Raw genomic sequence first — 15,592 nt, forward strand, 5'->3', positions numbered from 1 at the left:
AAGTACTTACAGAGTCCTAAACATAAGGGGGAAAAGGAAAAAGAAATGGAAATTAAATAGAATGTATTAACTTGTTCTAAACTCTTGATCAATTGGGATTTCATAGTCCTGTCAGCTTAAAATGGTTCTCATCTTTCTAACCAATTTTTTTTAAGAGAATGTTTGAGTACTCCTAATTAAAACATTTTTTCAAGACTGAAAAGGAGGGAATTACATATCTGTGCAGATATGTGTTTCATTATATGGCCTATGTTCAGAACAGTGAGGAAAGAGGAGTGGAAAATAAATACATGTATTCACCTGATACATGCTCAGACTTGTCCTAAGAAACGCAAAGATGTCTTTGCTACATGGTGTAGAACATCTCATTCTACGGTTCAGGTAAACCTCTTTTGCAGCGTTTAAGTTTGATTGTAAAAGCCACACAAAGCTGTTAGCTTAAATAACGAACAAAAAACTGCAAATAAAGGTAAGGTAAGGTAAGAACAAAGTATATCCCATCCTGCTGGTGGAGTTAAAAAACCTTATGCCAGCACAGATGTTCAATCCAAACCTTTAAATTTAAAGGGTTAAAAAATATAATTTTAAATTCAGTACTTAACAGCCACTCCCTCATTTGATCATTTCTCACTTCCTTCAATAATGGCTACCATTAAATGCCAGTTTTTAAAAATCACATTTATTCTGTTAATTACATAAGAGAACACCTGGCTTTCCATATACTTGCAGAAGACAGATGTATGATTGGAGCACGGTCATTTTCAGTGGTATTCATCAGAACGGTTCTTCTGGGAATAGTATGGTAAAAAAACCTCTTCACTACAGACAGTAAAAAAAAGTCTGATAAACCACCCACATCCTCACATAATCCACTGCTTCTGTGGATGCAGCATGATCCTATCCCTCCTTAGGTGTCTGCTGCTCTGATGAGTTACTGTGCTCCTGATGAAAGCTAGCTGCTTGGGGAGTAGAGATAAGGGAGACTGAGCTATCTGGGCAAAGGAAGTAAGCTAAAGACCCTGGGATAAAGATAAATTTCTACTACCTACATTCGCATATAGCCTATACTGTAGAGAATAAAAGCTAGGTTCATTAAGTTTTAAGAGAAGCAATTGTTTTGTCTGTAAGTCCCAGTGCATATCCCCAAATGCTATGGCAGAATGTATGCAAATAAGTGTGACCTAACACAAACATGTCAATGTGGTTCTTTGCTTTGTGAAGAATGCATGAACAGTAACTGATCAGTTTGCAGTGGATACCCACAAACAGCATAAAGACTCAGTACTTTACTAGTAAAGATTCTTTTCAAACAGTTGAGGGCAGGTGAAATATTTTCAAAACCTGAGGCTACAAGATATGCCATCTTGATTAAACATATGGAATGCATACTCAAAGAAAAGCCAACTGGAGTCCTAGTTGAGTAATCAAAACACCCAAGCTGAGAGGGGTTAACATGCAAGGATCAGCTCTGAACTTTGAAGTTTTCTGGTCTTCATTTTTTCTAATTAAGACAAGATTTAATAACCAAACCACTGTACAAACTATGTACTTAAACTCTAGGTTTGTTTCTAATTTTGTTGGGAATTCTTAGTAGATTCCAAAGAATCAGTACCTCCTGGGAAGTTCACCCTTGTAAGATGGACTGACTTTTTTTTTCTTTTCACATAGGTACAAAGACCAAATACCCTGCTTTTCATCTTTTCTTCTTTGCCATTAGCTCTTCTATATAGTTATCACATAACTTAAACAAAACAAGAGAAGTAAAGATGTGTGATATTTGAATTATTCAAGGAGCTCCAACAAACAACTTTTGGAAGGCTATGCAGTAAGTGAAGAAAAATGTTCTTCAGATAAAAGCATTTAATTACTTGAATATCTTCATTTTAGAGCAGGGAACGGCATCACATTTGTTGTAGAAGCATTAGCCCCTGATAAATCTACCTAGATATTGCTGTACTTTGTTTATTAGTGAATGGTCCCTTTTCTTCTTTCTTTCTCCTCAGAAAAATGTGTTACTATACAGGGAAACAGGGACACAGTTCAACTTGTATCTGATATTAGTAATAGCAAATTCTTCTCTTTCTCCTTCACTGGCATTTTTTTTTATCATATAGCTAACAAACCATTATGTTATTCATGAATTTACATTGAAGAAGCTGATTTGATAAAAGATGATTACAAATTTATTCAGATTGTCAATACATTTCTAACACAAAAAAGATCAATTTCATCAGCTGGTTGACTTTAAATGAGTTATATATTTATTCCACATAATATTCCACAACAAATGAACTTAAAATATGATTCAAAGGCAGCTGAACTGAATGATTTCTGAAACTGGAAATGACAAATAATAAAAAAGCTGGATAGACAGCCAGTAATTTTTATGGCATAATTTACCATTTGGCAGAAAAGCATCTGTAAATAAACCTGAAAGATGCTTTGATACCTATTTCATTGAACTGTATTCTTATTGGTGTCAACAAGCATATCAAAAGCTGAAAATGAAGACCTATATAAACATACACTAACTATGCATAAGCAAGGTAATCCTGCAAGAACCTGTCTATTCTCATCTACCACATGGCACTGGCATCTATTATGTTCCTTATTAGTTTTCAACATTCATGTTCATTAGAAATTCCTTACTTTGGGAACTCACCTTATTCATGTGGATCTGTTGCTGGTACTGTTTCTGCTTCTCCAAAAACTGTTGATGTTGCTGCTGGATGACCAGCTGGGCCAAAGTACTTTGAGGAAGAGGAGCTGACTGGGTTCGATTCAGTGGCCTGTGACGAGGCAGTTTGTGGGCAGCTCTTATGCCGGGTGAGACTCTTTCCTTCGCTGCTAAAGGAGACTGTGGATGAAGAGGAACTGCTCCTGCAAAAGAGTGACATTTCACTCCAGTGTAAAGAAAAACAAACTACTGGTTCTAATAGAAGAGAAATCTCTCAGTAAGAAGAGTGGTGTATGTTGCAGAACTTAGCATTAGCACTGATGCAGTGGGACGTGTACCACATGCCTAGCCATGCTGGGAAATTCAGCAGCTGCAAAAGAATGTGATGAAGTAATCATTTTCTCTTTTCTGTAATCACAGAATTCTTTCAGGCTAACGAACTCAAGCAGAATCACTAACGTGGGAAAAAAATAATCTATGCTTTTCTCTCCCACCCTTCTACTTTTCACAACAGTCAGAATACAAATGTCATTAAAAATATCTAAAATGATTGTTGTGTTGAAGCTTTGATCATTACCAGTCACAAGAAGTTTTTGCTGTCTCATTTGTTCTTTCAGTAACAGATGTTGCAAGAGAGCCTGGTGGCTGCTATTTGGCTTTCCCTCCAAAGCAACATGAGGATGAGCTGAAGAAGGAGGAATGCTCCCCCCATACTGTCCAGCCAAGGCCACTCCTTGTCTGAGCGTCTGGGTCTCTCCCTTCTGCTTTTCTTTGAATGATGATGAAGCCTGTCAAAAAACAATGACACTCGTAACTGTTTTTCATTCACCTGGCCATTTTCTGGCTATTTCCACTTGTCTTACGGTATGTTTTCTAAATGCAGAAAAAGTAGTTAAAATCCCTCTCTTACACGTTGATTCTGAGATGAAAAGGGAGGGGGAAGAAGCCTGTTAAATGTAGCACTGCAAGAAACTAAATAACTAAAGCACTTGGAAAAATTCGGTAATAAAAGCCAAAGCACAAGGAACTACTAGTCAGAACATTATTAATGAAAAGACGGGACCTATCCTTAAAATTCCTAAAGGCCTTTCCCAGCCTCGTGCAGAGGAAAAAAGGGAATCAGAGGAAATAGTTTCCACTGAGCTTGGAATAGGCAAGGCTTGGTTTTCACATAACTTTCCATCAGACAGCAAGCCAATCAGCAAAACAAAATAATTACCTGTAGTAGTGGTAAGCTATTACTTTTCCTGGAGCATTCCCTGACTCCCTGAAGGACAGCTCAAAACTTTTACCATTTGCAAAGTAAATGTGTACAGTTAAACTCTGGTCTACTGAATTATCAAGAGCTGTTGTGTGTGTGTGGCCTTTTAAAGTACCCTTATAAATTGCACAGTTATTGATTTCAAGCTTTTTGTAAACTTTGGCCATTCAGGATTGCAAATATACTTTAGATTTCTTTGTTCCTAATAAAAATCTAGTTTTAACAAAATGTATTTCAAGGGTAGTCAAGCTTGAGTAGTAATTTTTACAGTTAGAATAATTAACAGAAATAAGTGTGTTGAGGCTTGCTCACTTATGGTATGTCACGGTAAAAAAACATCTCTCTGATAATCTGAATTTCGCATATTGTAACAAGGCAAACCAAAGTTTACACAAATTTTTGGGGGGTGTATGCTTACTTTACCCTCTCTCATTATCCTTCCCTGAAAAACAAACACCTAAATAAACTTTACATTCAATTTGCAACTACTTAGTCTGGTAACAGACATAAACAATACATGCATAAATTAACCCCTTTATTTTTTCAAATGCCAAAAGTAATATTTGGTGCAAGCTGGTAACATCAAAAGTTCTCATCATTTGAGTGAGAAAATTAAAGATGTTTTCATTTCCTTTTTCAACGTTATAAAATTTATTTGAAGCTAGTTATATTTATGTGAAATAGCTAGGAAATTTTTGATGATATAGTCTGGAAAAGTAAGCACTACTTTTCATGTTCAGGTCAAGTTTTCCATCCCTTAAAAACAATAACTTGCTTATAAATATTTCATGAAAGACTTTAAGAGCAGTGATTTAAAGCTTGCACAATTTTACACACAAAGTTCTATCTAACGTTAAAATGTTGGACTGCAATGATATGCTATTGGTGAGACATGAAATGAAATGTAAAAGCCATAAAATGACATGAAACTTTAACCTGCAACTAAGTTTAGCACTGGAATTAAGTAGTACTTCTAATAAACCATAGTAGACTGTACATATATATGCTTTTTATATTCTGGAAATCTAGAATATTTCTATTTTACCAATTCATGTTCTGTCAAATATGAATTGCTAAAATTTCTTCAGAATTTATACAGTGTTGTATAGAACCATAATATAATTATATTAGAATTTTTACATTTTTACAGGAAATCAGGAAGGAAAAGTTTTGACCGGTAGCAAAGTTTTCAGTTATTTTACTGAGTCTCAGATTTCACTTACAGATTACTGTAACTTTGGCTAGATCTAAAGATCTTTATCCATCAACATGGATTTCCATACATATTGTATCTGTTTTCTTATACATTTCACATACTAATTTAACATTGAGCTCTAAATAAAGTTGATTGCTACAGACTGAACAAAGGGCATATGAATATAACTAGTCATTAAATGTTGTTTATATATCCACAGATTTAATTTATATGATTGATAGTACACCCCTTATAAAACAAACCCACTTGCAGGAATACAGGATTCTTCCACTACCACGCTTCAGCCCAGCTTATGTTCCTGTTAGCATCTCATTATAAAAAGTTACAGGTGCTGTACTTTACCAGGTAGGAGTGATCATATAATTTGAACATTTATACTAAATTGTCTCCTCATGTTTTTCTCACCATGTCTGAAATCTGTTACCAGATTTGCAGATATAAATGCAATATATATGGCCTATATTTAGCTAAGCTCCACACTGGCACTTACTTGTGATTAAGAATGACTACTGCTTTCAAGTTGTGCCCTTAAATTTTCAGAAGTTGCCCAATGCAAAGAAAGGTCTGTCTCCTACTATCAATTGCTTATGTTCCAAAATGCTAAAAAAGAGAATAGGCAGAAAGTAGGCTTTCTGGGAGCAAAAGTAGACAGTAAGGCTTTGGACTGGTCACTTACAGTGATTTGAGTTTGTACTGCTGGAAGTCCCAAGGTAATGTTGGGCAGAGAAGGGGACGTGTACAGACTCAACAAGTTCACTGATTCATCCTGAATCAAAAGGCGTTGCTGTGAAACCAGATGCTGGAATAAAGAGAAAAAAACAAAGTATGTATAATCTCGAGGCTTTTTATCTTGGCTATTTTATTCTGATTGTGCATTGATAGTCAGTTATGTATCATGCATTGGTTTGCATCCCAATGGGGTTCCAGATAAGTACTGTCCCTGTAAAAAAGCTATTGATATTTCCTTCCTTAGGAAAACAACTGAAATACATCTGGGATTATGCCTTGGTTAGTAAATCAAATTCCTACTCCATCCCAGAATCTTGAGGATTCTTAGACCTTCTCTTCTCTTGTCAACTGCACTCTCAGTATTAGAAATTCAGTGAATTTCGCTATCAGAAATTCATTGGCTAAATTCAGAAATTTAGCCAAATGAATTAATGTCTTTATCTAGCCAAACCAAAGGTGTCATGATTATGGATGTATTAGATGTCTACATTGCTATGGTTCTTAAAGTTTTGTGGTAAGGTATGAAACATATCCTACCTGGTTTATGTGTTAATTTACCCATATTGTGATATGAGGATGTTTCAGGCGCATTATTTACTTCCATTGACATGGGAATCTTGGGTAGAAAGTGAGCCACATTGTCACATCTGATGTTTAAAAAAATATACTCTCTCTCTGCATATACACAAGAACAGTGTCCCATCATTCTCTGATGATGATGATGATGGTGAACCCTCTCACAGCCTTTCTAACTCCTTTAAAGTTAAAATCTTTAACACTTGCTTTGAATCCTTGTGATATAATTTTCAAGGATGTGGAATTGCTGATATATTTTTAATTACTGTCAAGTAAAAACAGACATTCTACAAAGATCACCCTCTGTCTTTCCATTTTGGATTCATTGGGAAGAAACATAAAAAGTTGCATTACCGCAACAGGAATCTTTTTGATGCCTTTGCCTTTTTACTTTAACAGTCATGTTTTTCAACATGTGGTCTAGTATAGTTGCTTGAATTATATTTTCTGTTTAACTCTTGCTTCCCTCCCAGAACTTTAACACAATAAGACCTACAAAGGTCTTATTAGACTTAGGAACTCTGGCATGATATGGTCCCCAAGGGAACAACATCCTTGAAAAAGAATACCCTGTGTAACAGTATGACACAGTGACTGCTTTCTTCCCAAACAAAAAGCATATGGGACTCCAATAATAGACCACCTCCAAGAGGGATACTGCACACTCGGGCTTTGACTAAAGTAAATATAATAACTTGTCAAGCATGTTGTGGGGAGCTGTAGATTTTCCCCTGGACAAACCTGGAATATCAATTAACTCTGTAAAATACTTTGTGCTAATACAATGCAACTTCAGACCATCAATGAAAAGTGGTTAGGCACAAAAACACAGGATGTTATTGCAAAACATAACCTTCCTCATACAGTTTGTTTGGAGGTATGACCTATCACTGAGACAATAACAGTAGAAGTCTATCTCTGTAATTTTCTTTTGGTACCTAGGGAATCTCAACAGATAGCATACGAAACAAAGAAGCTTCACTTGTATATTACATTAAATCTTGGCTAACAGTGTCTTGCCTTGATAACATCCAACTTTGACTATGATTAAAACCAAATATGTCAAGACTGTGGAGGAAGACTACAATGATTTAAGTGGAAAAAGACTACAATGATTTAAGTGGAAAAAGAAACCTCTGATGTGCTTTTTAGAAGATCATCAAATTTGTACCCACTGCAGTATGTACACAGAGCCACTTCAAAATGCATGTTTCCTTTCTGGTTTTCAGTACGCCACCACAATTTGAACTAACACAACTGTGACAGTGTTTTTGACAGTAAAACATATTCCCACACTAAGATCAGGCATGACTGTTACACAAGGCAGAATCAATCATGTTATACATGTATACCATGGGAGGTTAATGTTGAAAACAGGAACTTATTAGTTAAGACTACTTCTATCAAATTTTTAATACCTCTAATAATCAATCATTTTCATTTTGGTAACTTTTTTTTTTAATAGTTTCAATAAAAATTAGCCTAAATGCCAGTAAAACCTCATCTCCCAACATAAGTTTAGCAGCCCACCTGCATGGATTAGAGTCCAGTACATGCTGCAATACAATTACCTGACCCCAGCTGCAAATTCTCTTTACACAGTTGACAATACCCTGAGACGGTGGCACAAACTGGAGTTGCCAGCAGTGTCACTTTGCAGAACAACGGCTAAGTCATGGTCCTCCTTCTCCGTGCAGACTTGATGGTTTGGACTGGCACCCAAATTATCCCCAAAACAACTGCCTTACTTGCTCCTCCATATACATACTCTCTGGGCCCATGGATCCTGCTCCCTGATGCTTAAAATAGCCTGTCAGCATACTTACTGTCTTTTTTAAAATAGAGGTATGATAACAAAATGTAACAGTGCAGGATGATCAACAAGTACCCATATTTAGTTATCGTACTTCTATTTTGCTGCCAGTGCCTGCAGAGAAGCAGGAACACCAACTTTGTGTGCACATGTTTATATGCAGATCTAGACATTAGATGGGGAAGGGGAAATGGTTTGGCTTTAATACTTGTAAATTGTGAAGCTAGACTAAGTTTTTTTCATAGCTTTGAATATTCACTATTACATTCTTATTTCTTATTTTGCTAATTAGACTCTCTTCACGTATAGTTGAAACAAACCTCACCAGCTGGTCAGAAACGCAGACAATTTGCCTCTAGCCACTTGTGAAGTGTACCATATTGAGCTGAGAATTACAAACACAGCGCTGTGGGCTTGCACAGATCAACTATACATTTACCTGCCATGTATGTCATTTATGCCTCCTGTATAAAGTGATATTCTAGAAAATGCTGCTCTCCAATGAGCAAATGAAAGAGAAAGAAAACTACCTGGAGCCCACTGGCACCATGTGGAAGTCTGTCATTGCCTTCAATGGCTTTTGACCAGGCTGTGTATGCCCAAAATTAATAATTTCTTGTGTCTATGGCAGGTTGTCCGTCTGAACACAAGGGACGTGGCTGTGCAGGGGATCAATCCTGCTTGCATTTCTCATGCAAGTACGATTTAGCCCCAGCACAGCAGGTGACCTGAGAATGTACAGCACGCTACATGAGACAAATAGCTACTGCGGTGAACCTTGATGCTGCTGGAGAGAAGTGGGCCTAATAAAAATAGCATTTTATTTCTAAGGCGCAATTAAAATCTCGAGTTTAACTTTCAAGTTTCATATAATGAGACCAGTGTTTTAACAAATGGTACTGAAAGTACCATTAGGGGAACTATGATAGTAAAAGATTATCTGCAAAAATGTACCATTTGCAGTGCACCTTTATGCACTCAAAAAAATGTAAATGTCTGCTCACCAGACTGTCTGCTCAAGAAGGTAAACCATTTAGAGGTCTAGCTATTCAAATGGATATGTCAAAAAGACTTTAAAAATCTGTTTCATTACTGATAATGCTCTAATTCTGTCTATGCACTGGAGTGTAATCATTTACGGTATTGACTCATGTTTTACTGGTAAATGGCTCTGTCATAGCAACCTGTTTTTCCCCAGCAAAAAGTGTTTTATTTGCTGCCATGAAAACCACGGCTATCCACCCACTCAGATATGAGCACAACACTTACTGCAAATGTCACAACAACGATTATGAAACAACAGCAATGTGAGTCATGCAGAATTACAGCAAAACAAGTGATACTTTGGGTGATTTTGGAACACTTATCCTATTATTAGAAACTTCTGTACTTTATGTAACTGATGAAAAATGAATTAGATATATAACCTTGGAGAGCTGGCAGCTAATGCTAAGCTAGCAAAGCAATATGTAGCAGTTTGGTTGCTGTTAAACTACCAAGGAAAATCCCACTGAAAACAAAATGCACTGAAATTGAGATTTATGGAAAAATGTTAGAGCCCACAGGACCACAGTATTAACAGTCAAGTAACCAGAGAGGTAAAGAAATCCCTGACTAGATCCAGAAATGGAAGTCAGTAGTTTCAGTTTTTTAGCCCACTTCCAGCTAGCTAAGTGACTGACACATTAATTTCCAGCACATGGAAATTAACTTTAAAAGGAACTTTTTAGGCTCATTTGAAATTTTGGATTGTGTGGAACTAAACCTACAGATGTCTGGCACAGTAATGGCAACTGATGTGCAACGAAGTTTTGTATTAATAAACAGAGTATAACTTTGTTGGTTCTTGGTATAGCCTTTCCAAATCTCCCCAGATTGCCAGTCTGACTGGGTTGTATGCTTGTCTTTATAGTAGTTCAACACTGTGGGCAAGTGTCGAGAAACTAAAACGTGCAAAGTAACAAGCACTGTAAGCCAGTCTGAGTCATTATTCCCCTTACATTTTGTAGTATCCTCAAATCAACACAAGATCCAATTGAGTAGGTTTTCCTGTTTAATACAGCATTAACATCTGTATATGCCAAACTTCTAACTACAACATTCCCAATATTAAAATATACCATTTAATTCTACAGAACTAGGATCTGATCTTATCTGAATGATGGATCTTGCTCTGCATCATTTACATTTTTTTGCAATCACATACAGAGGGGCTATGAGGCAAGACCACATGTTAGCCATCAATGCCATTTTTTTTTCTTTTTGGTTACGGGCCAAAGAGAGGCTACTAATCAGTGTGCAGAGGTCACCCACCTGCCCCCTGGATCATAGTTCACACACACAATTAATTCATTATGGGGAAAAGTCACTGCTGGAGGTTGAACTGCCCATTCTTTTTTTTTTTTTTTTTTTTTTTTTTGAGGTGAGTGTCCTGCCACTGACCTGGAGAAATAGCTCCATTAGCTAAAGCTCTGTTAAATCATGTTTTCTTATGCAATTTTTTCTAACACATTGTATAAACCAATGATTAATAGAAAATTTTACCACCAAAGCAAGAATTGCTATATGTAGGAGCACTGGACACAGGATGTTTCTGAATTTCATTCTCTCTTAGTTGCATTAATTTATTGTCCTTTTACAATATTGCCATGGAAAGCATGACTTAGGCCTGATGTCTATGGTAAATGAGGTTTATCACAACTGATTTACCATCTGCATTCCTGTCGTTATAGGCACGTAAGTATGAAACACAATAATGAGTAGTTAAGATTCCTTCCATGTACAATCTAGCTTCACAAAACAAGTGTCAAAGACTCCTAGCAAATCAGTTACATTGGTAAGCACTGAACAGATAAAGAAACTGAGGTACAGCAAAGGCAGATGTGAAAAAAGACTTAGTCACTTAACACTGATACTGTACCTAAACAAATCTACTTCACCAGCATCTGAACCTCGGATTGCCTTATCTCTTACATGTTAGAGTCAGCAATGATGAAGTCAGTCTTTCACATGTGAAAGTTCTTCATTAGCATTCACCATTGTGCACTTCTTCAAATTATCCCAGAAGGTAAGCCAGATTTCCTCCCACCCACAGCAATATGAGATGCTGAAAACAGGTAAAGCATTGCTTTTTTGCCTCATCCAGGAAGAGGGCTGCAGTGACACTGTAAACACTGCAGTGATTGTTCATCTCATGTTCCACTGTTGTTGCCTCATTAGTTCTTCATTCCCTTGCTCCCCAATATCTTTCCTAATATTCTGCAACACAGATGCTTCCTAATTCCTTCCATAGCCTTCTTCAACTTCTTTGGTAGCATCACAGCTGCTTTTGTTTAGGCTTCTGTTACCGAAGAGTCTCTTTATTTTCTGGCCTCCTTTCTGAACACTTATCTCATATAAAACATACTCTGATGTAAACCTGCAGTGTCCTAGTATCTCTGATGATTATAGCTTCTGCAATTATTTTGCTTGTATGTATCATCAAACTGGAGTTTCAAATCTCTTCAATCTTGCCATCTGAGCAGTCAACTACCCAATAAAGAGAAAGAGTCTTACCTCAGCTTGAATGCTAGATGGCAAAACTGAGGTTTCACTTTCTGTTATACTGCTGGTCGGACCATTGCTTGGGGAACTGGGACCTGATCCAGGGGAGCTGCTACTGACTGAGGATTCTGGAAAACAGATGAAGCATACATGAATTCATGGTTCACACCAAAAAACACAACACTTCAATTAACTGGATACACTTAATGGCACAGGGTGTTTTCTTTTGCTGTTGAAAAATATCTACCAATTATGAATGGGCTATTTACTTACACTAAAGTTTTTTAACTCACTCTCCTTTTCCTTTGTTTGTCCTTTTACAGTGCTAACAAGGAAAGATATTCTTGGTCTTTCTCTTTCTGACCCGTCTGCTTTACAAAGGGTGAATTTAATTATTTAATCATTTTCACAAAGATGGTATGATGCTCAGTATCAGGCAAGGATAGACACACAGGACTTGTAAGGAGTGAAAAGGAAATAAAGTATTTTATTTTTAATTGAGTCCTGCTTCTGTAAGAGATCAAAATGACAGAGATAGTAGGCTTGCAAAGGTCATGATAACATACCATCAATTCATGAGGCCTACTGCCATCCCCTTAGTCTTTAAAAAGGGTGCTGTAGTAGCCAAATTTTTACATATGCAAGTAATAATGACAGAATATACACCACTTTCACTGCATCTTTAGTACAAATACAAAGGAATATTTACCACATACAAAAATCTTAAAATGGCATTTTAAAGGCTATATGTTATCTTGATTTAATATTTCCCGAGTTCTGTTAAAGATAACAGGGAGGAGTCTAATTGTGTGTTGCTGCATTCAGTCATTCTAATCCTATACTGATAGAAATGAAAGTTCTGCACATGGGAACAACTAACAAGGATAAAGATGAAAGAATGTGGCATTAGTAGAGATAAGGCTATTTCAGGTGATAACCTTCAAATGCAAATCTTCAGGAAGTTAAAATAATGAACAACTAAGTGTGGCAGTAAATATTCTATGGCCAGTTCTTTGCTTCTTTGCTCTCTCTCAGTTCACTTGCAAAAATACATCCTCATTTTGACCAAAAGTAACAGGAGATTTCCTGGTAGTTTCTTGGATCTGTTGCTGTTTCTTGCTAAAGCTGATTTCAATTTACTGAAGTGAATCAGTACCCAGCTACAGTAGCTGGTAAGGTAAAGTTCTTTCCCTATTTTCTCACTACTTTTCATAGAGCAGTAGAAACTTTTTTTTTCCTCAGTTTTTGAATAATTATAATAGTTCTTTTATATAAATAAAGGGCTACTTTTAGTTAAAAGAATTTTAAAAAGGAGAAAAAAGCTTCAGCCAAATGCTGCATCAGGGAAGCTCTGTTTATGAAAGGTAAAAAGTGTCATATAACAGATATTGTTAATTACAATTACAATCTGTAATGCTTAGAATTATTGTCAGATCCAGAAAGAGAACACGTTTTTTTTTTTTTTTCTGTTTTGTCAATGGCTGAAGGAAAAGAATATTCTGGGTCAAATATTTTACTTTATACTTTTCTTGCAAGTGTACAAAATATAAAGAAATCATCTAAAACTAAGGAAGTGGGGATCAAGAAGCTCATAACAGCATCAGCAAATGGAAATAGTACATTAGTTGTAAAAATTCTAATGAATGAGAATTTCATTTATGAGGACATTGAAGTGAATTAATTCATTATGCTTTATACTTCCTTCTTGTTGTGACATAATTCTGATATACCAAATGAATTAAGTCACATTTGACAGTTCAGAAACATTTCATTGTATAAGCATACAGCCTGATTGTAGTAACACTTGAACAAGCCATGAAGGTACCAAATACTAATGTGAAGTCAAAGTAAGAAACCTCAAATGTTCTTCTCTTTCAAATCAACAATTAAGGTCTTGACTCATTCTAGTCCTGAGCACCAAAATGAGAGAATTTTAGACTGTTTAGCAGCTGGGGTGCAATTCTGCAAAATAATATGTGACAAAGTTATGACTCTATAATGTCAAACAGGTGAAAGAAAGCCTTGGCATACACTGTTCATCCAGCCTGTCACTTTTTTAGTTCAAGGGTAGGAAAAATATTGAAAGAAATACTACTTGATGACAAATTTTTATTTTGCTTTTTTTCCCTCTATCCCTATATATTCAGAATACTATATCTTTACATGCTAAAAGTTTCCTTTCAATTACCAAGAATACTATCAGCTGTGGCCAAAAATACGTCACTCAGTATTTAAACATTTCAACTTGTGCTACTGAAAAAATAGCTTAGTGAGCCCTTACATCAAAATGAACTGATTGACATTTTCAAGCAAGAGAAACCAGCAGGATAGGACCAAACACAAGATTCCAAAATGGTCCTAAGTAACCTAAGTAACATCAGACCGGTGTGTTTGTGCCTGCTAGTAGCATCTACATTTTCCACAGGAGACAAGAAGTGGGACATGCAAAACTCCAAATGCTCTCCATGTACAGAAGACACAAATTAGGGGAAGATGCTATTGTTTTCTCATTTAATATCCCATACCATCAACAGTTTACTGATTATTTGTTCTACCTGTTTCCCAAGCACTGTTTTCCAAACTGGCTGGAAAGGATGGCTTTCAAATGGACAATGTCTTTTTAGTAAGTGGTAGAAAGCTGAAGATTACAAGTTATTCATACATAGCAATTTCTTTAATATGCTTTTCTTTTCAGCAGCAGGAAAGATTAAAAGAAAAAAAAAAGACGATGCATACTTTTGTTTAGTAAACAATTTAAATTCCAATATACCACTTTTAGGAGTATTTTATATATGCCTGCAAGCAGTCACAGTTATGACATAATTTCTCCATTCTGACATTACCTGTCACCTCAAAGAGTCGCTTCTTGAATGAACTGACAACGTTTCCGTCCTTTCTCCTGAGTAAAGGACTGCTTCTCCTTTCCGTCACCTTTTGTTTTAACCTTGAACGTACCTTCAAATTGGGCTCTGAGGCTGCAGATGAAGAGAAGAAAATGAATGATTATAAAACAAATTATTACTTTACCCAGACACCATTGGCATTCCCTATAGGATCTCATCTGGTCCAAGGAGAGCTCAGAGGCAGAGATTTTACTGCCCATTATCTCCAGTCGTTCTGCTGATCCTCATACAACTCCATCTCAGGCTGAAGGCTCAGAAAGAGAGGAAAGAGGCCAAAAAGCTTTGAATCCCAGTATTGTTACCACCTTCAACTTCACCTCCATTTTGCCCACCCCTAATCCTCTCTTCCAAAACAAGTTCAAAATAAACATGTATTGATGAGAACGCCTCTATTTCCCACCTGCTTATGAGACAACAGCAGAGAAGAGAGGAGAGAATTGTATTTTTATGTAATTTCTTTAACATCCTTAACATTAAAGCGAAATAAAAATTAAAAATAAAATAAAATAAAATAAAATAAAATAAAATAAAATAAAATAAAATAAAATAAAATAAAGCCTGTATTTAACATGTAGTTTATGCAGTAAATTCTGATTTCTTCTTTTCTCTGCCTCTAAACATTTTTGATTCCTCATATATTCTTGAATTTAAGGCACAGACACTAAGCTATTAAAGCAAAATATTTCAGTGGATACGCTGAAAAAGGCAGAAAAGAATTTTAATTATAACACATTGAATTAACTTCTTTTCCTCCCTAAAGAACTAGCCATTATTTTTTTTCTCATTCCATTTCAACTCTAAAGTTACCCATTAATTATCATTAATATCATTAGTATTAATTAGAGATGACTGAAACTTGTGTTCTACACCATTT

At 36.0% G+C, this 15,592-nt stretch overlaps 1 protein-coding gene across 24 annotated transcripts in view; it reads right to left on the reverse strand.

The window, feature by feature from the left end:
- HDAC9 (histone deacetylase 9) overlaps positions 1 to 15,592 on the reverse strand; it is a 473,035-nt gene that overhangs the window by 191,748 nt on the left and 265,695 nt on the right. For all 24 annotated transcript variants that reach the window (XM_038173868.2, XM_072033569.1, XM_072033568.1 and 21 more), the window contains 5 exons: positions 14,659 to 14,790; positions 11,828 to 11,943; positions 5,831 to 5,953; positions 3,255 to 3,465; positions 2,663 to 2,880 (listed from right to left, as the gene is read on the reverse strand). In XM_038173868.2, coding sequence (XP_038029796.1) covers positions 2,663 to 2,880; positions 3,255 to 3,465; positions 5,831 to 5,953; positions 11,828 to 11,943; positions 14,659 to 14,790 — 800 coding nt within the window. The remainder of the gene's footprint in view (positions 1 to 2,662; positions 2,881 to 3,254; positions 3,466 to 5,830; positions 5,954 to 11,827; positions 11,944 to 14,658; positions 14,791 to 15,592) is intronic.

This window comes from Anas platyrhynchos, chromosome 2 (assembly GCF_047663525.1).
Source record: "Anas platyrhynchos isolate ZD024472 breed Pekin duck chromosome 2, IASCAAS_PekinDuck_T2T, whole genome shotgun sequence".
NCBI classification, from domain to species: Eukaryota; Metazoa; Chordata; class Aves; order Anseriformes; family Anatidae; genus Anas; species Anas platyrhynchos.